The 21,670-nt window shown below is 35.7% G+C and overlaps 1 protein-coding gene across 6 annotated transcripts in view; it reads right to left on the minus strand.

The window, feature by feature from the left end:
• Positions 1–21,670, minus strand: part of Ask1 (apoptotic signal-regulating kinase 1) — a 937,451-nt gene that overhangs the window by 16,317 nt on the left and 899,464 nt on the right. For all 6 annotated transcript variants that reach the window (XM_090395264.1, XM_090395267.1, XM_090395262.1 and 3 more), the window contains one exon: positions 12,271–12,347. In XM_090395264.1, the coding sequence (XP_090251390.1) occupies positions 12,271–12,347 (77 nt within the window). The remainder of the gene's footprint in view (positions 1–12,270; positions 12,348–21,670) is intronic.

Consider the following 21,670-nt stretch of genomic DNA (forward strand, 5'->3'; position numbering starts at 1 on the left):
ATAACATGGCACACCTAGACTAATTATTAAAATTCTGCGGCACACTAAAAATATATTCTATTAATTTTTTTGATGATCTGGCAAAAAATAGGCATAATTTTGATTGATTTACACACACAAGAAGATGGAAGACCAGACACTAATAAATAAATGTGCAAATTACGACATTATTTCTTTCAATTAATTTGTTTTCATAAATCTCGCAGCACACCAGTTGAAAATCGCTGGTGTAGAGCAAGGGAGTAAGGAGTAGATTTTTTTGCATGGAGAGTGGTGGGCGATTGGAATGCATTGCTTGAGAGTGTGGTGAGCGGAGGGACAGTGAATGCATTTAAGTCAAGATACGATGAGCTGTGCATGTGAGAGTGGAACCTCCCACGATGAGTCTCTTGACTCCATGGAGGTCTGTTGATAATAATAATAACAATAATAATCTTGGTCAGCTTTGATATTGTGTCTCTGTTCACTAATAGTTGACCTCTATTCACCAAACAGCTGACATTATTTACCTCCTATATTTTTAAAGATTTCTCAATGTTGAAGATATTTGAATTTATAATACAATTGGGATCTTTTAGCTGGAAACATCAATTTTATAAACAGATTGTGAGCACAGCCATGTGGAGCCCTCTATCCTCACTCTTAGGTAATTATTATTTAACCATCTCTAAATGGATACTTTATCACCATTCATCCTCAACTTTCCTTCTGGGTCCACTATGCAGATTATGTATTTGCCATTTGGTCGATTCTGAAAATGAACTAACCACTTTCCTACATCAAATCAACTGTCGACATCTGTGTATTCAGTTCACTGTGGAAAACAAGAGCTCTGGGGGTTCACCCTTCTTGGATAGCCAACTTAACTGTATTATCTCTGGCACATTGTCAAGCAGCATATGTTGAAAATCTATTTTCCCTGGAAGATATATGAGATACTCGTATATTTGCATTAAAATTCTTCAATATTCTAAGTACTTCTAGTTCATCTACTACTATTCTCACATCAATCCTTGTCGCATCTGGCACTGCAATATCTCTACATGGATTGCATACACCCTTACAAAGTAATTACTCAGTAACTCAACTATCTTGATTACTTCTCACCTCTCTATCATCAGCACTCATTAAAGTTATCTTTCCATATACATTCTTACTTTAATGTTCCACAAATTTGTAAAACAAGCTCTTGACTCAGCCTCTCTCAAACATTCCATCTAGCTAAGATATACAGATGATGTGTTTTTTATTTGGTTCCTGGATACACTCTCTTTTCTCTGTCACCTCAACAGTCTACACCTCAGAATCCAATTTAAGATGGAAAATGAAATTAATAATAGTTTAGCCTTCCTAAACAACTTGGTAACATCTTCCTAACGATAACCTGTCCTTCTCAGGATATAGTCACAAACTTTCCCATTGTCTCCCCTCTCAACAATATGGTATCATAAAAACTCTAACCAATAGAGCCTACAGCCTTTGTTTTAATGAAGCCACATCTTACTATCTAATGGCTACAGTTCTTACAGAATTAGATTACAGGATTTGAGTAATGCTATCATCATCCCCTGCATTTCAAGGCACATCAGGAAAAAACAGCCAGAATTCAAGAGAAAGAAAACCTGCACAGCTTTCAAGTTTCATTTGAAACTAGCTATCCTCTTTTCCGGGATCAAATTCCTCTTTTCTCAGTTCCTGGTGAATATACTTCCCTATTCCTACAAGTTGATCTTTCAGTCCACAGCAGACCTGCTATGGACTGAAAGATCAGCCACCATCCACATAGAAGAAAGTAAAAAATACATTTGCAGTCATGGATATGGTTAACCAAGGCTTTGCAGACCATGTTCTATAGATAGTAATCATAGAATCGATTGGAATCAATGCTTCATCGTGGCAAATTTAGAAGAGCATGACTGTTTTTAGAATCTGCAGCTGGCTACAGAAATCCGCGTAACTTGAATAAATATTGGTGTATAAAACTTCCCAAAATCAGGGAAACACTAATTCTTTGAGATCCCAGTTTATACCAAAGGCCTCAAACAGGTGTACCCCCCCCCTAACCTAGTCAGGACTCAAGTCATGCATCTACATATTTGACTTAATTTTGTGTTCATTTGTTGCTACGAGTTTTCTATCGTGTTCCTTGAAAATGTCTCAGTGGCTAACACAAAATTCAGCAATCCCTTGATTAATGCACCTAATGCATTCTTTAAAACAAGCACATTAATTGAAAACGCACTAATCGAATATAAATGACCTAAGAGAAAATGTATAATTCATTCCTCAGATTTTTTTTTTGACCCTTAATTTTTTTTTTATAAAAGAATTAGGGTATGTCTCAGGGCCTAGTTAAGGAAACCATGAAGCTGAAAGAAAATAAAACATATTCAGAATATACATTTATTATTCTGCTTCTTAACAAAGAATTGAGCTAACGTAGTTTGGCGGGCATTCTGTTTCTTTTTTTCATATAACTGACGGTATGGCCCTATCGCTTCTTATGCAAATTTTACTGGTTTCTCTCTTCACCAGGGTCAGTCTCTAAGCATTGCTGCTTAAAAACTTCGAATGTACGAAAAATATTTTAAAATTGTTTCTGTGAAACCTCTTTGGGCTTGTAAGTGATTAAATTTTCTTCATATTCTTCAGGATCTTCCTGCTGAGCATCTAAATTTAGCAGGCCGGAATCACTCAACTTCTCACAATGAGATTTAATTAACTTAGATTCATTTGAAAAGCCTCTAAAATCATTTGCACAATATGGAAGAATGTGCTTCCAAACAGCTCGCAGTTTGCTAGCAGTAATTTCATTTGACTTTGCAACTTTATAACCAGGCTGAGATTTCTCCGATTTGGCTAGAAAAGTCTTGGAAGGCATTTGCTTCCAAAAAAAGGCCGGTTTCATCGACATTATATATTTGTTGATCACAATAGTCCCATTCTTACAATTTTCTTCAAAATCTCTGGATATTGCCTTATCTGCACTTGCAGCTTCGCCTGTAATTAGAACATTATGTAGGCTATTTCTCTTTTTGAAACCCTCAAATCACCCAGCACTAACATGGAATTCTTCTTCTTTTCCATCATTGATAGCCCTTTCTTTCCAGGTTACAAAGAGACAATGCTTTTGATTTAATAAGGCCAGTGTTTAGCGGAATCTGTTTTTGGTTACAATCTTCGATCCATGTATAAAGAAATCTCTCTAATTCAATTATTATAATACTTTGATTTTCAGTGCATGCATGATGAAATTCAAGCAGCCTTACCTTTCTCTTTGTATTCAGCAGTTGATTCACCCATTTTTGTCTTCTTGTCCAATCTTTGCTCTGGACTCGCCTTGTTCATTTTTCTTTATTATTTCAAGTTTTTCTTCCAATCAGATTACTTTTCAAATCATTTTCGCACTTCTGTTTTTTGCTCACTAATTCTTTTACTCATGATTAAAGGTTAGGGAAGGAAAGAACACTGCTTAAGAATATTATGCAAAGAAAGACCAGATTTGCAGGACATCTTCTGAAAGGTTCTTCGGGACACCTGACAAGAACTATATTACAAGGGAAAGTTGAGGGGAAGAGAAGACGTGGAAGACCAACTAGAGAGTGGTTCAATGACATCGTGGAATGGACTGGTTTAAGAATGACGGAGGCAACAGACAGAGAGAAATGGAGAAGAGCTGCTCATCTGCTGCAACCCTCTTGCTAGATAATGCTACCGGATGACAACGATGACAAAAGGTTAGGAAAATAATTTAAAATAAAAAAGCATGGAAAACAATTGCACGAGATATGATCAGCAAAATGCTATGTAAAGCAGACGACCTAAATTTTGGAGGTAAATTATGAACATAGCATACATGGAAATAGTGTAGTATGCCATTAAAAAATAACTAAAATGTTTCAAATCGGTAACTAAATTATTGCATACTAGTGAGTGATTTTTTAAAATAGTTAGCCATAAAAAATGTATAGATTGAAAATTTTTAAAATCTGTAACATTTATTTTTAAGATGTATGTAGGCACACTAATCGAATTTGGGTATCGAAAAAAAAAGGATGCACAAATCGAAAACGCACTAATCAAGGGATTGCTGTACTTGAAGAAATAAGTGTTTCTTAATCCTTTCCCAGTGCTCTTTTATTTTCTTTACAGGTCTCAACACAAGACCTTCCAGAACTCCCCCCCCCCAACCCCTGCATGATATATTATATCTTCCCAACCTTGGGTATATACATAATCTCATACTGCTTCCTTCAAATGCCTCTAGTCCATCTCCTATGCACTGCTGATTTCTTTTCCATGCAGGTTTTTATGCCATGTCACTGATTTAATATGTCTCCTAAGTGTGTCATAATGGAAAAAATGAGAAGACTTCTCATTTTTTTCCTTGATTTCTCCTTACTCATATTTAATAATAGTTCAAAAGTGTAGCTCAGTGGATGTGGCGTTTGCACACCACCGCGCTTGGCCGCACGAAGGAAGTCTTGGTTTCGAGTCTAGTCGGCGACTAGAGGAAATTTTTCTAAGCTTTTTTTCGACCGGTTCCCGAGTTAGTCGATCTCTGGCACGGGCAAGCAGGTTTTTCCTCCCGGAAACTCGGGTTTTTCGTCCTGTAAACTCAAGAAAATCGACCGTAGAACCCACATTATTTCAGACATTAAATATATTTGTGTTAGGGTTAGGGACCACGAGATGGCGGCACATTTGAGCCGTCTCTCTTCACTGCGTACCACTTAATTAGTGATAGCCTTGGGCCATCTGTCTCTGATTGGGTACCAGTGGAGATTGAACTGCCCACTCAGTCTCCAAAAGTTAGATAGGGCTAAATGGCCTCGCCTACTCCCGTACACGGGAATAAAAAGGCGTTAGCTTATTTTTTTTTTTTTTTTTCAAAATATAATTTGTTATATAACTCACTATCTACATTTCTTGAATGTTGAAAGTTTATTTTTCACTTGGTTAGACTATAATAAATTTAGTTTAATCCTTTATCCAAGTGCTCACACTCGGATAAAGGATTAAACTAAATTTATTATAGTCTAACCAAGTGAAAATAAACTTTCAACATCTTTCTCTAAATCCAGAGTAATTTAATAAAATGGTGGCACACCGTTTGGCAACTCCTATAGGTAGAGATGACCTTGCTAATGCTTCTGCCTGGCTCCCACTGAAGAGACCTCAATAAAGGTCGAAACTAGTCTGGGTAGTGGCCCTTCCCTTAATGCATAACATTATACATATCCACAAGGAGATGTGTTTTGCATTATGGGAGATACAGAGATAGGAGTGATGTTAGCCGGTGTTGTACCAACTTACCCCAGTCCTGAAGATACTTTCAGGTGCAAACTTTGTTTGCTCACATTTGGATAAAGGATTAAACTAAATTTACTATATCTACATTTCTATTTCCATATATCTGCTAAATTGATGCCATCTGTTCACGCCTATAATCTTTCTCAGGCTCTCATATCTCTTTGGTCAAGTGTTTTACTTCTGACCCAGCTCTCAGATCCATAAGTTAAAACTGGTTTGAATACTGTCTCATATACAGCTAATTTAGTGTTCCAACTAATTTCTCTTTAATTCCATATAAATTTATTCAATTGACTTCCCACCATATCAGCTTTGTTGATTCTGTTGTCTATTTCCATATATAATTTACCATCTTCAGCAAATATCGTGCCTAAGTAGCTGAAATGTTTTACTTGTTATACAGGTTCCCCGTTCACAACACAGTTGACATTTTCAATGATTCTGCCTATTTTCATTGTCTTTGTCTTTTTATTGCTGACCTTCATACCATATCTATTACAACAGTTATTCAATTTAGTCAGAGAATCTTGCAGACTTGTAGTGGATTTATTTAGAAGTATAACATCATCCGCATAAAGCAAAGAGCTGACATTAACATCTCCAATTTTGATATCATGCTTAATACCACTTTCCTTCATAATGTGATCCATATAGATAATGAATAACAGAAGGGATAATGTACATCCTTGTCTCACACCAGATTTAACATTAAACCATCTTCCTGTACTTCCTTCAATTCTAACTGCTGACTTACAACTCAAATAAAGGCTAAGTATTGCTTGATATAATGCCCCATTGACAGTATATAACTGTAGCGTATTGAATAGCTTCTCTCTTGGCACCTTGTCATATGCCTTTTCCAAATTGACAAAACTTAAATACAGATCTTTGTTATATTCCCATGCTTTCTCGACTATTTGTCGTAAAGTGAATATCTGATCCTGACAGCTTCTATTTGGCCTGAATCCAGCTTGTTCTTCACCAAGCTTTTCTTCCGCAATTCTTCTCAACCGTTTCTCAAGTATACTTGCATAGATTTTGCTATGAACACTCAGTAGGGAAATACCTCTGTAATTCTCACATTCAGTTTTATTTCTCTTTTTATATATGGGTACTATGAGAGCTCTACACCAATCATCTGGAATTCGTCCCTCTGTCCAGGCTTTCTGAACTATGCAGTACAGCCACTGTAAGACTCTTATACCACCATACTTCAGCATTTCTGGCCGAACATCACTTACTCCTGCTGCCTTTCCACATTTCAAGCCTTTGATGGCTTTTTTCTATTTCAAGTATAGATTTGTATTTCTGACTGTATGCCTGTTGAGTGTTTTTTACCACTGTGCTATCACTGCTTGTTTCATTTAGCAATTTTTCGAAGTAATTACTCCATACTTCAAGGTTATCTTTTTCTCCCATTTTCATGTCAACTTTATGATCTCTAACTCTTTTTACAGCACTCTTTCCTCCATTCCTAAGCTTCTTCAGCAACCTCCAGAATATTTTGCCATCTTCTTGATATTTATTTTCTATGTTCTTGCCAAAGTGCTCCCATGACTTTTGTTTAGCTTGTTTTACACAGTGTTTAGCATTCTTGCATTTGTCTCTGTATTCTCACAGGAACTTTTGATATGCTTTCTTCTTTCCTTCACTGCCTCTTTAACTTCCTGTGTCCACCAGGGAGTTCTGATTTTTTTATCCTTGCAGACAACCTCACCACATGCCTCTCTGGCAGAATCAATCAATGTTTTCTTCAGAGTTTGCCACTGAATCTCCAAGGATTGAATCCTGTTCTCAAACTCTCATTTTTTTCTTCAATAATCTTTGTGTATTTTAGTCTACAGTTCAGATCTGAGAGCTGCTCAACTTTTATTCGCTTTAAAACTTTCTTACATGTTATTCTTTTCAATACGAAATTCAATTTTATCCTGCTCAAGACTAAATAGTGATCACTTCCAATTTCAATTCCTCTGTACACTCTGGTGTCCTGCACCAGGGAGAAAACATCACTACCAACAATAACATAGTCAATGAGACTTTTCTTATTCCTTGCCTCTTCTCTCCATGCAAATTTGTGCATATTTTTATGTTGGAACATGGTGTTAGTAATAACCAGTTCATGTCCTGAGCAGAAATCCAACAGATATTTGCCATTATTATTAGCTTTGCTCTTTTCTCCAAATTTTTCCAAAATATTTTTGTATGTCTCACAATCATTTCCTAGTCTGCTATTTAGATCCCCAACAAGGACCAACTTTTCCTTTTCACTGTGTCAGTTGCTTTTTCTAAAGCCTCAAAAAATTCCTCCATTTCTACCTTAGTAGAATCTTCTGTGGGACCATAGCCATAGGCACAAATAAGTCTCATTGTCCAGTTCCCCCATGCTCATATTTGCCCACATTACTCTACTTGAGACTGACTGCCATTCAGGAAAATTAGCCTCGTATTTTGTGTTGAATACTATGGCTACCCCTTCTTTTCCTTGATTGTCATTCCCTGAATATAACATTGAATATAAAAAACAAATCGACGAATGTTAATGCAAGGAAAGATAGCGAAAGTGGTCTGACGAATGCAGAAGTAATGAATAATAGTGCTTGGAATAAGAGCATGAAATAAGTGGCTGATGAAATGACAGTAAGGAGTGAAATAGTGCATTTATGTTGCATTCTTCACCGGACAAAACAGGAACGACAATTATCATCTGGTATAGCGAGTGGGAGAATGAAAGGACACATGAATTCAGAAAGTATGAATGCAAGAAATTGCAAATAAGGATATGGTCTTGTATGGAGATTTGATAATAAGAGGTATACTTAATGAACAAGTGACGAAAGCACGTTTCCTAGGTGAAAAAATCAGGGATGTTAGTTTGCAGAAGGGAGAAGTGAAAAAAATGATTGTTATGGAAGGAACAAATGATTTGAAAGGAGAGAAATATGCAATGACAGACGATATGAAAGAGATGTTGCAAGAAGTAAAAATTAAGAGTAAGGAAGTAAAAATTGCAAGTCTGCTGCCTCAGTATGATAGAACAGAGTTGAGAAGAAGAGCCATGATTGTTAATGAGTCCATGAGAAGACTGTGCAGGGGGGGAATGGAATGTAGTGTGAATTTGATGGATGAAAGAACTTATATATGCTTAATGGACTACATTTAAATGGTTTTGGAGTTGATGTTTGGAGAAAGTTTTGTTTAGTGAGTTTGGAAGTAAAACTAGGGAAACTAGAGATACAATTGGAGATGCAATCAAACATATGTCTGGCCACCCTTGTGATAAATGAGTGTATGTACAGAAATTATTATGCAAAACTGAATTCAATTTCACAGGTTTCTGATTCGAGTGGGTTGTTAATGACATTACACAAGGTTAAGCATGGGTATGAGGGAATTTTGAAATGCATGTACACGAATGCAAGAAGTATCAGGAATTATGGAGAGGAGTTTTTGGCATTGGTCAGCTCAACTTAGCCAAAAATTATAGGCATCAGTGAAACCTCATTGACAGAAAACGATATAATTATGGGATAATATGTAAAGCGTACTGTATTTTCAGGGAGGATAGAGGGAATAGGACAGGAGGAGAAGGATATTGCTGATGATAAATGAAAAATTACAACCTACAAAATTAGAAGTTAAAGAAGACTTTATGTCTGGGGGAGATGGTTCATTTGAGGCTGTCTGGTGTGTGATAGAGGCCAATAGGACACAATATATTGTTAGGTGCTACTATAGACCAAGGCAATCCATAGGAAGATGTAGATACCATGTATCAGCAGATTAGCACAAGTGTAGGCCAAACAATGATTATGGAAAACTTTAACTATGGGGACATCAATTGAAAGGAGGAAAGGGGATATGGCAAGATGGAAGTGGAATTTATAATTATAAATTAGGGATAATTACATGAAACAGCATGATATATCTTCTGATTCTATTACTAAATCTCAAACCCCTTGTTCCCTTTATATCATGCTGTTTCATGTAATTATCCCTAATGAACATAAACCCTTTCTTCACAAAGAATTCCATATGTTTGGCATGGTCACTCTTCCCAGTTGAAGACATAACCAAGGTAGACATTCTGTCTTCAACTGGGAAGCGTGACCATGCCAAACATGTGGAATTCTTTGTGAAGAACGGGTTTATGTTGAACTATAAAGCTGGTAATTATGACAAACCTAGAAGCCATCTTGGAGCAGTGTGCCATGGCTTGGGAAGAACAGAAAGAAAGAATGTCAGTAGTGCATGGGAGGTGGTCAGAGACTGTTTGAGAGAAGCGGTATCAGACTGCATATCTAAGGTCAGGAGGATAAACCAAATGGGAATTACGTGGATGAGTAGAGATATAAAGCAATACATGCAAAAAAATAAAACACGATGGAAGGAACATAAAGAAAAAAGGTGATCAGCATACTCACGAGCAGTACAAAGTGCAAACAAGAAGGTTGACTAGTTTGGTAAGAAAGGATAAATCAGATTATGAGAGAAAATTAGCTGAGCAGGCCAAGGTGAACCTAAAAGAGTTTTTTTTGTTATGTAACAAGAGGAAAAATGACTATGGTAGGATGAATTTAAACAATTCTAATGGTATGAAGAGGCAAAAGAAATAGTTGAAATGTTGAGTGATCATTTTGCAAAGGTGTATCATCCAGGTGGACATTTTACAGTTGATGTGATAGAAACGTATATCAAAATTGAGGTAGATGAACAAGAGGTATTCAGCATACTATAAAATATGAATGTGAACAAAGCAGTGGAACTAGACAGCACGGCAGCCTGTGTACTATGTGAATGTGCAAGAGAATTGGCATTGCCTCTGATGAAGTTGTTCAATCTAAGTCTCAGCTCTGGCAGGGTTACAGGGCTGTGGAAAGAGGGCAAGATTGTTCTACTGCATAAAGGTGGCTTCAAGACAGAGGTAGCAAACTACAGACCAATTAATATATCAGGCGTAGTTAAAGTATTTGAAAAGTTGATTAAAGGTAAAATCCAACACTGAGTTCATAGGGATACAATGCTCTACAGTGGGCAGTATGGCTTTCTAAAGGGTAGGTCCTGTTTTAGTAATTTATTCACATTTTATAATAAAGAGACAGCAGAATTAGGAAAAAGGAAATGGCTACACCATGATACTGTGGAACTTTGCAAATGCATTTGACAGAATACCACCATATGAAAAATTGTTATAAAAGTTTAAACAAATGGGAATGATATGAAGCTGGTAGTATGGATAGGGATGGATGACAGACAGATGCCAGAGAGTAGTATATGGTGTAATGTAATTTAATCTAGGAGAATGAAGGTGAATAGTGGAGTATCTCATGGTTCTGTACTAGGGCCACTACTCTTTAATTTGTATATCAATGATGTAGAGAAAGATTTAAGAGGGATATTCAGTTGTTTGCTGATGATGCAAAACCGGAAAAGCAATAATTGATAAAGGTGATGTAGATATCCTGCAGGGTGATTTAAATAAACTGGCACATTGTGGGGAGAGGATAATGATTGTCAATTTAATGTTGCAAATTGTAATGGTTAATGCAAAAGATCATGCACTTCAGGTCAGGTTGAAGAAGGTTGCATATGGTGTATCATATCGATGGTAATGGATTATAGGAAATTGATGAGGCTAGGGACTTGGGGAAAATGGTGGACAGAGAATTAAAGTGCTGAGGGCATATTGCAAAAGTTGTTAAAATGGCTCAAAGGATTACTTGGATGTTGAAAAACACACTAACAAGTAAAGATAGAGAAGTTATTATTCCTCTTTATAAGGCTATGATTTGGCTGCATCTTGACTACTATGCATAGATTTGGTCACCTATTTTCTTGGGGATCAGAAGGTGGTAGAGAAGATTCAGAGACGGTTGACTAAGCTGGTGACATGTCTGTGGAATACTCTCAATGAGGGACAGGTTGAATGTTTGTGGGTTACAAAGATTAGTTGATAGGCAGAAAAGAGGGGACATCATAAAAAATTTTAAGATATTAAAGGGGATTTATAAAACTCATGAAAGGGAAATTTTTCCATATATGACAAATAGTCAGAGAACTAGGAACCATCCATGGGAGTTGTGTAGGAGTGTGGTTAGTAGGGGTGTGCAGATCAGATTTTTTGCATGAAGAGTGGTGAATGAATGGAATGCCAGAATTAGTTGTGAGTTTCCTGAGGGTGAAAGAGTTTAAGGAGAGGTATGATAGGTTTTGTGTATATAATGGTCAGTTTTGGTCTCCCACAATGAGTCTCCAGACTCCATGGAGATACTGAACAACAATAATAATAATAAAACACAAAGCATATGTCCAAATTCAATCAGAGGTTTACTTCTTCCTGATATATAGGTGCCTGTATTGTTTCAGCTATATATTTGTCAGTTTTCATTTTAATCCTCCTTTGCACTTTACCAGTTACTAGGAAGAAGACTTAGATTGCAGCATATAATGAACTACACACAATCTGATTACTTGGGTAGATGCAAAGATGTGGTATTGCAAACTACTGCTCACATGTGATTAAGCTTACAAGCATAATGAATATATAGGCAGGGGAAATACATGAGTTACTATATATATATATATATATACCCAAAATAATGAAAGCAAAGAGTTAATGAGCATAAAATTATCACTGGCTTCCATGTTTTAAAAATAAGATTTTGTGGATTTAATTAAAAATATTCATAGACTTCATCATAAGTTACTGAAATACCCTATATATATATATATATATATATATAATCCTATTTATAATAACCAAAATCATTTTAGCAGATACAAGGACATTTATACAACTACAGACAAGGGTGTATGTGTGTGTGTATAAACAGGCCAAGTCAGATAAAAATGCCATAAATGCAAAATCTCATCATATCGAGATGAACAGATTCTCTCTCTCTCAAGTGGGAATTTTAAAGTGAAAATAATCATTAAAAATATTAACAGACAATCACTTACCGAAGCTGTAATCTTCTAAGATCCTCCCTAGTCATCATATTTAATACATCTTCTTTAGTATATTGTTGTTCCACAAACTAAAACATATTTAAGATATAAATACAGGAATATATTATAGTTGGGATATAACATATAATACAGAAAGAGTTAGATAAAAGGTACTGGCAACACTGCCATCAAAAGAATAATCTGGGCATGGAGAGATGTAGCAGAGAAGTTGGTGAGTACCAAACAGATTGCAGTAAAACAATGTTTATGAGACTTGAACAATAATCATGTATACAGGGTGTTCGGGATAAATTTGACAGTTTCGTAAGGAAAAAGAAAATCTTCTTTGTATCTATTAAATTTAATGAATTGACAAAAAAACATTACAGGCAGAGTTAATTACAATACTATCAACAAGATTTACTCAAAATAACCACCATTAGCATCGATCACAGCTTCAATTCTGCTTCGGAACCTCGAACAAGCTGATGCTACAGTCTCCCTGGGAAGGGCCGCAAAAACTGTTTTAATTTTATCCATTAACTGGGCTTTTGTATTACTGGAAGTGCGATTGGTGTCTTTTTCAACTGCGCCCCATACAAAATAATCCATGGGGTTAAGGTCTGGGGAGTTTGGAGGCCAAACATTTGGACTGGTGAAGTCGTAGAAATTTTCAGACAACCATTTTTGACTTTTCCCAGAGGTGTGGCAAGGGGCCGAATCCTGCTGCCATACATACGGCCTACCATTGGCTACCCTTGTTATCCAGGGCTTGACTACAGTTAGCAACTCCACGAACAAAGCCCGAATTCCAATGCCAGGGTTCTTCAACACCTGTTCCTGCAGATTTGCGAGGAATTCTGCTGTACGAACGCAATCAGATCGTCTGCTAGGGATCTTTCTTCTTGCTACATCCTCGTAGTCACCATTGCAAGTCTCTAGTTCATGCCTGATTGTTTTTACTGTATTCAGGGAGCATTGGGCAGCAGTCGTAATATCCTTATTTTGATGGCGGGCACGAATCATCATGATACAAGTTATTCTCTTCCATGATTCAGGTGGGTTCCAGCTATCCATCCTTTCTGACATCTTGTATATGAATGAAGAAGGGTCCAAACTTTTAAATGAAGAGAAGTGTGTGTTAATACATGTAACTTACGGAAAAATATAATTAATTATAAATATGTCAAATTTATCCCGAACACCCTGTAAATATCCAAGTTCCATGAGAACAAACAGAATACAGGAACCAGGCTTTGCAGCACAGGATGACTGCACAGTTTGTGTATGCATTTCATTAAGCATAGTCTTAGCAAAAGATACCTAGCTGTGACCAATCCAATGCTACCTATTCACATACAATAGCAACTGAAGGACCCTGCACTTTTGTTGGAAGTGGAAAGGCATTCTAAAAATTAATAATAATAATAATATTAGCATCATCTATCCATAGAGTCCAAGGACTCACTAAGGGAGGTTTCACACTTTCTCTCATGCATCCTATCAACCTATCAGCCTCACACCATACTGCTTCAAAACCACTGCCACTTCCCCCCCCCCCCCTTCATATCTCAACTTTGTGTGGACATAATTTCCTCATCAACATCATATCCTTCCCATCAGGATATCATTCTCATCCAACTATGTTTCACTTATTCCAACTATTTTCAGGAAAATAAACTCAATCAATACAATAATTTCATCTATCTTATTTCTGATACTCCTGGCATTCATTAATGCCACGAATATGTAATGCCTGCAACTTCTTCACACCTGCTCCTTACCCTTAAACTTTGTCCTACAAAATCACCCCAGACTCATTCCATTCCTATGCAGACCATCCCCAAACATTCATTCATTACTGCTTTCAGAATCAATTCTCCTTACACTGTCTCTTCCCATCCCCCTTATTTCCCTGTCCAATTTGCATTCCTGTTTTAACATTCTGATTTCTCAGACTACTCTCATCTTCATTCACAATCACTTTGTTCTCACTTTGTCCATTCTCTTGCTGATTTACATCATTTCTGACTTAGATTGATAATTTTTTTGCATCAATTATTACACTTCCTTCCAACATTTCTAGATGACTCACTCAAAAACCATTCAAATAAAGTCCATCACTGTTATACTTTCACTCCTTTCTCTTCACACATTTACATCAAACATACCATTTGTGATGTTTACTTTTTACCTCAACTTATCATTGTTATACCTTGGCAATGTACAAATTACTCTTCCTACCACACTGTTGTTTTACTCTTCAATAATCCCCTGATATTCATCCTCACATTCTTCCTATGCTCAACAAAATCATACCATACAGGCTTACTTCTTACATCCAGAGCCCCAATCATTCCTCCTTCCTGGAAAACAGCGTTGTGTACCTTCTCATCCACACCTTTTATAATAGAATTTCTATATAGTGCTACTATTGAATCATTTGCTACTTCTTTTTTCTCCACTATTTTCATTTTATTCTTTTGCATTCTTCCATTCATATCCATCACACATCAGATTTCATTATGCCTCATCTAGTTCTGATCTTAATCATTTCATTTTCAATTCTTGCATTCCAGCAGTCATTCTTTCTCTTGCTCCATCAGTCAAGCTTACTTCTGTTTTTGCATTTATGCTTGCTTTTTTTCAGATATTCCCTCATTTACAATCACATTCTCTCACTCACTCTTCTAGCTCTCATTCTCAGTGTTACACCAATCAATGTCTTTTACCTTTCATCTAGTATTCTTCACTTCTCATTCTCGACTTAAATGAAAGTCATCTAATGGACAAACTACAGACTGAGAAATTCCAGAATAACCTGAACCTAAACAGAAATGGTTATTCTCTTTATTCGTGACCTGCACCTTAAAAAACTCATATGCAGTGTGAATGATATCCCAAACAAACATAATGTAAGAATTTCCTGCATTTGAGAGAACAGTAGTAAAGTGATTCCATAAGATGGATGCTAGATAGCAAATACAACTAGAACTGATGATCTGGTCTTATTCTATTGTCTATTTCCATATTTAATTTGCCGTCTTCACTAAAACTGCACCTAAATAGCTATAAGTAAACTATTGAAATATTTTTAATTGTTCTATAGGTTCCCCATTGAGAATACAATTGAAGTTGTAGCAGATAATCTGATGCATTTACTTTTTCATACTGCACAGAGGGAGGGGCTTGTGTGTAGTAGGGTATGAGTATGTTATAAAGGTATACTGAAGGAACTGTTAAGTGGCTCTGTTTGGGTGACATATTTACAAGTCTTTCCAACAATGATGCACAAAACTTGCTCTCCATAATACAACCTATTATGCTTATTTATAATGTCTGAGTGTGAAGTATCTTCACAATTGAGCTACTTGTATATAGAGGCTAATGATTTCACATGAATTGCCTTAGTATCCCCATAACACATCCTTTGGGGGATGTATAATGCTAAGCATTATGGTAAAGGCCACTACCCAGCCTGCTTTTGACCTTTATTGAGATCTTATCAGTGGGAGCAAAATGAAGAAGGTATACCAAGCTTAACCTGTTAACATACAAAGCCATCTGTGACAAGTCTTTTGTTTATTGCACCAAAACTGATTTTGACGTATTGCAGATGTTACGAAGTTCGCGTCAATTTCATATGAATTTCATGCAAAGACATCTGCGACACGTCTTTTGTTTATTGCACCAAAATTGATTTTGACGTATCGCAGACGTTACGAAGCTCGCGTCAATTTCAAACTAATTTAGAGCCAACTTTAAAAATTATTTATATGTCAAAGGGTTAAAGTAATGCAGAAGTCATATATTTTCTATATGAGAGAAGATATAAAAGATTTGTTAGTGGAAGCAAAAATGAAGAGTACGAAAGTAAAGATTGACAATCTTCTGCCTTGGAATGATAGGACAGAACTGAGAAGGGCCATGATGGCCAATGAGAAGATTGTGCAAAGGATTGGTGCAGTTCATTGATGTATGGAGTGAATTTGATGGATAAAAGGACTTATATAATGAAAAGATATCTAGGGTGCTTAACAAACACCAACTATGCACTGTATTTAAACCTTATGTGAAATTCATCTGTTCACCTAAGGACAGATTCTCTCCTTTATCACATCCAGGAGTCTATGAAGTGCCCTGTTCATGTCATCGAGCCTACTATGGACAGACAGACAGGAAGAACTGTTGACATCTACCTCAGTGAACACAAAAAATATATCAGGCACTTTCACTATGGCAAGTCAGATCTGGCAGACCATGCTTTGGATACCCCTGCACACAGGATTAATTGGAAAAAAACAAAAGTACTGCACAGAAGCTTTTACAAGTCAGAGAGGTTGTTCCTGGAATCAACAGAAGCCTTGAAACATACTCCAAACCTCAACAAGTATGGCTGTATAAATCTACCAAAGATTTGAGAGACAGTCGTCCTAAGACTGAATTAATATCTGTTTTTTTTTTTTTTTAAACTTAGATGGCGCCTAATTAGGACTTTAGTCTTTGTGTTGCACGCTACAATTACTCATACTAGTCCCATTGTTACAATGGATTGCAGTTGTCTCGCTACTGTAACAAACTTTGTGTGCTCTGAAGATGCTGCATACAATACCAGCGAAATATTAGCCTTTAAGTTAATAAATAGTTATTTTCTTATCAATCTGTGTTTGCATCTATACCATTAAAATCCAATAAACATGTGCGACAAACACATAAGCCTTTCCACACGGTTAAATATCCTCACCTGCCCAATACTGTATACATGTCCTTTTCAAATTTCATATCAGTGATGACATTGTTCCTTCACACAGTGATTCCACCATGTATAGCTGGTGTTCAGACCAATTTTTAAAAGATGTGGGAAAATTTCATCCAGCCCTATTGTCTTATTGTCATCTAGAGCAGTCGTGGTGAACTTTTTTATGTGCACATGTCAAAAATTTACAAATAATATTTGTTGAGTTGCTGACATGCCAGGCAGTTTTTAATAGGGGAAAAATAAATAGAAAATTAATTGCAAATTTTATTGAGACAAGTTTAAAAATTAGCATAGAATTTCATAGAAATGAACTCATAATTTGACATACACATTGTCATATACAAATCAATATCAATCTATTATCAATTTATTAATGAGATTTTCACTTTGTACATTAGATGCCAAATGCTTTATATCAGGTTCATATTTTGTCACTTTTAATAATACACATGCCGAACTAGATTCATCAGCCATTCTATTTCTTAAACTGTCTTTTATAAAATTCATTTCAGAAAATAATGACTCACAAGCATAAGTAGAGGAGAAAATTGATAACACAGCCATCACTAGTTTTTTAAACAACTAAAGGTTTCAGGAATGGCATTCCAAGTTCTCATTAGTTCCTCTTCTGCATTCTTTTTAACTGCACCCAATAATCGATCATTTTCAATTATTTCCAAGTCATTTCTCAAATCGACAAACTTTTGTTTCCATATACACCGCTCAAAACAATTAGGGGATATTTTAGTTTCTGTTGGATAATTATAAATTTCTGCAAATAATTATAACTATTGGGTACTTTATACATAAAGCACCCAATAGTTATAATAATTATTTCTTACTTATGGATAAGGTGTAATTGATGAGATATTGTTTAAATAATCGATATTTATTACAAATTTAACAAATTATAAATTTTAGCGTGAAATAATTTTAACAAGAATAACAACAAGAATAGCCAAAAACGCTTTTGTTAATTTTTAATAGGGCATATGGTCTCCATTAACAGCCAAAACAGCAGTACATCTTGATTGCATGGACCAGATAAGATGATCAAATAGTTCTTGTGGGATATTTCCCCCACTTTTCTGTGAGAGCAATTTCGAGCTCTTGCAGCGATCGTGGTGGCATCAGTTGAGCAGAAACATGCCTATCTAAAGCATCCCAGGTATGTTCGATTGGATTACAATCCGGTGAACAGGCAGGACAGTCCATTCATTCGATCCTTCCTCCTCAAACCGCTCTTGTTCCAAATTTGCACGGTGTGGACGAGCTTTGTCATCCATAAAAATGAATTCTTAGCCAATTACAGCAGCATATGGACAAACTATAGGTTCCAAAATCTCATCACAATACCTTTGGGTAGTTAAGGAACCGTTTCTGATAAAAATAGAGATCAGTATGGCCACCGATACTTATTCCAGCCCAAACCATCAAACTCCCACCTTGATGTTGGGGGTCTTTCACGAACAAACTGTGGATTATTTCTTGTTCCACTTTCATGCCATATGAAGATATATCGGTTATCTGGTTGCAGACTGAATTTGGACTGGTCATTAAAAAAAACACGAGCCCAATCCTCATTTGTCCAATTGCGGTGTTCCTGTGCCCAAATTCTTCGGGCTCTTTTGTGATTTGCAGAAAGTGGAATGCAAACCATTGGTCTTCGAGCATATAAACCTATGGCATGAAGACGATTTCAAACATTTCCCACCTCCAGAAAGCAATTCCAAAGTCGTGAAATTGCTCTTTTTGATACACAACACGCTCGAGCGACAACTTGCTGTATTTGTTCAGCTTCTAATCGACCAATGGCTCTCCAAGCCATGGATTCTGGGATATCATGTTGCTCTGCCATTTTTAACAAAATAATGGGTGGTAGGTGACACAAGTTTACAATTGAAGTGATAATTATGCACTGTGGAAGTGAGCGCAACAAGCCACGCTTTTGTACCTCCCACATGCTAATATGGCTAAGAACGTATTGGCAAGTCTTAACATGATTTTATATGCAGTTGCGTGTTCTACACTTTTGTATATTAAGAATATTTTAAAATAAATGTGTTACATTTTGTAAATTATTTTTATAATTTACGAATTGTCTTCAAGAAAACCAAAATATCCCCTAACTGTTTAGTTAGGGGATATTTTGTATAGAACTGGATTGAAAATCAATTAATTGCCTTTCTACATCTTCCAAATTCAGCCACTCGAAAATCTCCAAATTGAGTCTATCTGCTGATGTTGTGTCTGGATGCAATATAAATTTTGATGTCTCTGCAAATTACCTGAACTGCATAAATCTTGAAGACAATTCGTTGATTATCGACTGAATAACTGTAGAAAACTCTTTTGTCAATTTAACTTGATCTGTTTTTTTTCATGAGATTCTAGATCTGCAAAGAATGTTTTTGTATTTGGAAAATATCTGAAGGTATTGGAAATAATTTAGCTTCAAATGCTTTGATTAAATCAAATATGGCAATAACTGTCTTGTTAACACCTTGCCACTTAACATTTAATTCATTTAAATGTAAACACAAATCAGTAAAAAAGATTAATTTCGAAAGCCATTTGACGTTCATTAATTGATTGTATTTTTCAATGACTTTCTCATTATGTAAAAAAAGTTTGACTTCATCTAAACACTCAACAAATCTTTGAAGAACTTTCCCACGACTTAACCATCAGACGTTGTTGTACATAAGTAAACCATTGTACACTGAGTTTACTTCACTTAATAATTCTATAAATTTTCGTTTATTTAAAGCATGTGCCGATATAAAATTGATCAATTTTGTTACAAGGCTCACAATATCTTCCAGTGGCTTGAAACTAGCCTTTGCCCATAAGACCTGCTGATGTATAATGCAACGAAAACCTAGAACTGAATGTCCAATATGTTAGGTAAATAAATTAACAAAACCATTTTCCTCTCTAAGTCATACTGTGAGCACCATCTGTAGTTACTGATACAATTTTGGAGGGATCTATATCTCTTTCAGCAAGTGCATTTACAACTACGTTGCAAATATCTATTCCTTTTGTTGTTTTGCTAACAATGTTAAACTGATCAGTTCTTCTTTGATATTATTCCCAACACAATAACAAATAAAAATTGCTAAATGAGCTGATTCAATTATGTCAGTAATCTCATCAAGACAAAGAGAAATTAAACCAGAAGATTTTATAACTATTTTTTGCTGATGATTTATATTTTTAGCCATTTCCAAGATTCTATCTTTCACTGTGTTTCTAGCCAAAGGCATATCTTTTATTCTTTGAATAATTTTTTCCCTGTTTTCAAAATCTTCCAAGAGAACTGGTGCGCATTTCAACCATGCTTCTTTTATATATTCCCCATCACTAAAAGGTTTCCCATGTTTGGCAATTACATTTGAGGCAAAAAACTAGCAGGAGTTATATTTGAACGACTGCCGATAAATTTCATTAGGGCTGTTGACTGAATATTTCTATTTTTAATTGCCCAAGCAATAAATTCTTTCTGTTCGTCCTTGGTTTTCTCAAGGAGCAATTTATGGTTTGTCTCATAATGCAGTTTTACTGATGACATTCTGCACACAACTGTCCCGGAACATAAAACACATATTGCTTTACTGTGTTTGTTAATCAAGCCATACTCTTCAGTCCACCAACTTTAAAACTCTCTGCTGCCGGATTGTGATAATTTTCGTTTTTTATTTTCACCAGCCATGTTAAATAGAATTGTAACAAATTAATTCAAAACTTAAATGCATTTTTTATAGTTTCAAAAAATCAACATTTTATTATACACCTAAATTAAATTACCTTTGTAATTCACACTTACAGCAAAAACTCAAGCAAAAATAAAACAGTGCATATACACAACAATAATACACTTTCCGCTGTTTATTTCTGCCTATTGGCAGATGCGCAGTGTGAAATGCATAATAAATGCAGGTGCGATTAGAGAGGGAAAGAGTTTGGGAATCCTAAGGATCAGTAGTTCTCAATTCTTTTTCTATAAGACGAGGGCTCAGTCCCAATAAACTTCATCATAAATATCTTTCCCATTTTTATAAAGTTCATACATTAAACTAACATAAGTATTAATAATTAAATATGGCATAATCATAAAGAGTATTGGTACACTTATGTATATGGTGTGGCATATTTAAATAATTATCAATCACTGGACTAATGAAATCTTGTAGCATATTGTAGTTTCCTCAGACCAACATCATTAAATTGTGTCATTCTGGTCACCAAAAATTTATAATAATATTCAGTGTAAAACTGATTACTGTATTATTAAATTGATTTTAATGATGCTGGTTTGAAAAAAAAAACAGCAGTGAGAAAAATATTTATGCATTGTAACACACCATAGAAGTCAGCTGAGCAGGGGAAGCAGCAGAAGGATGTCAACTTCTAAGTGAAATGCTTACCATATTTACTTGAATATAACTTGCCCTCGCATATAACTCACACCGCTGATTTTACTTTACGAAAAAAGACATTAAATGTTTTGCACATACCTCGTGTGCGAAAAATGTTTAAACATGTTCACAGCGAGGCGATAGTAACTCGATCCCCGTGGTTAACAACACAACCTCCCCAACAGCCATTATACTGCAGATGCAAGAAAAAGAAGTAGTTTTATTGTATCAC

The sequence above is a fragment of the Typopeltis vanoorti genome, chromosome 7 (genome assembly GCF_054136105.1).
Source record: "Typopeltis vanoorti isolate ZY-2024b chromosome 7, IOZ_Tvanoo_1.0, whole genome shotgun sequence".
NCBI lineage: Eukaryota > Metazoa > Arthropoda > Arachnida > Uropygi > Thelyphonidae > Typopeltis > Typopeltis vanoorti.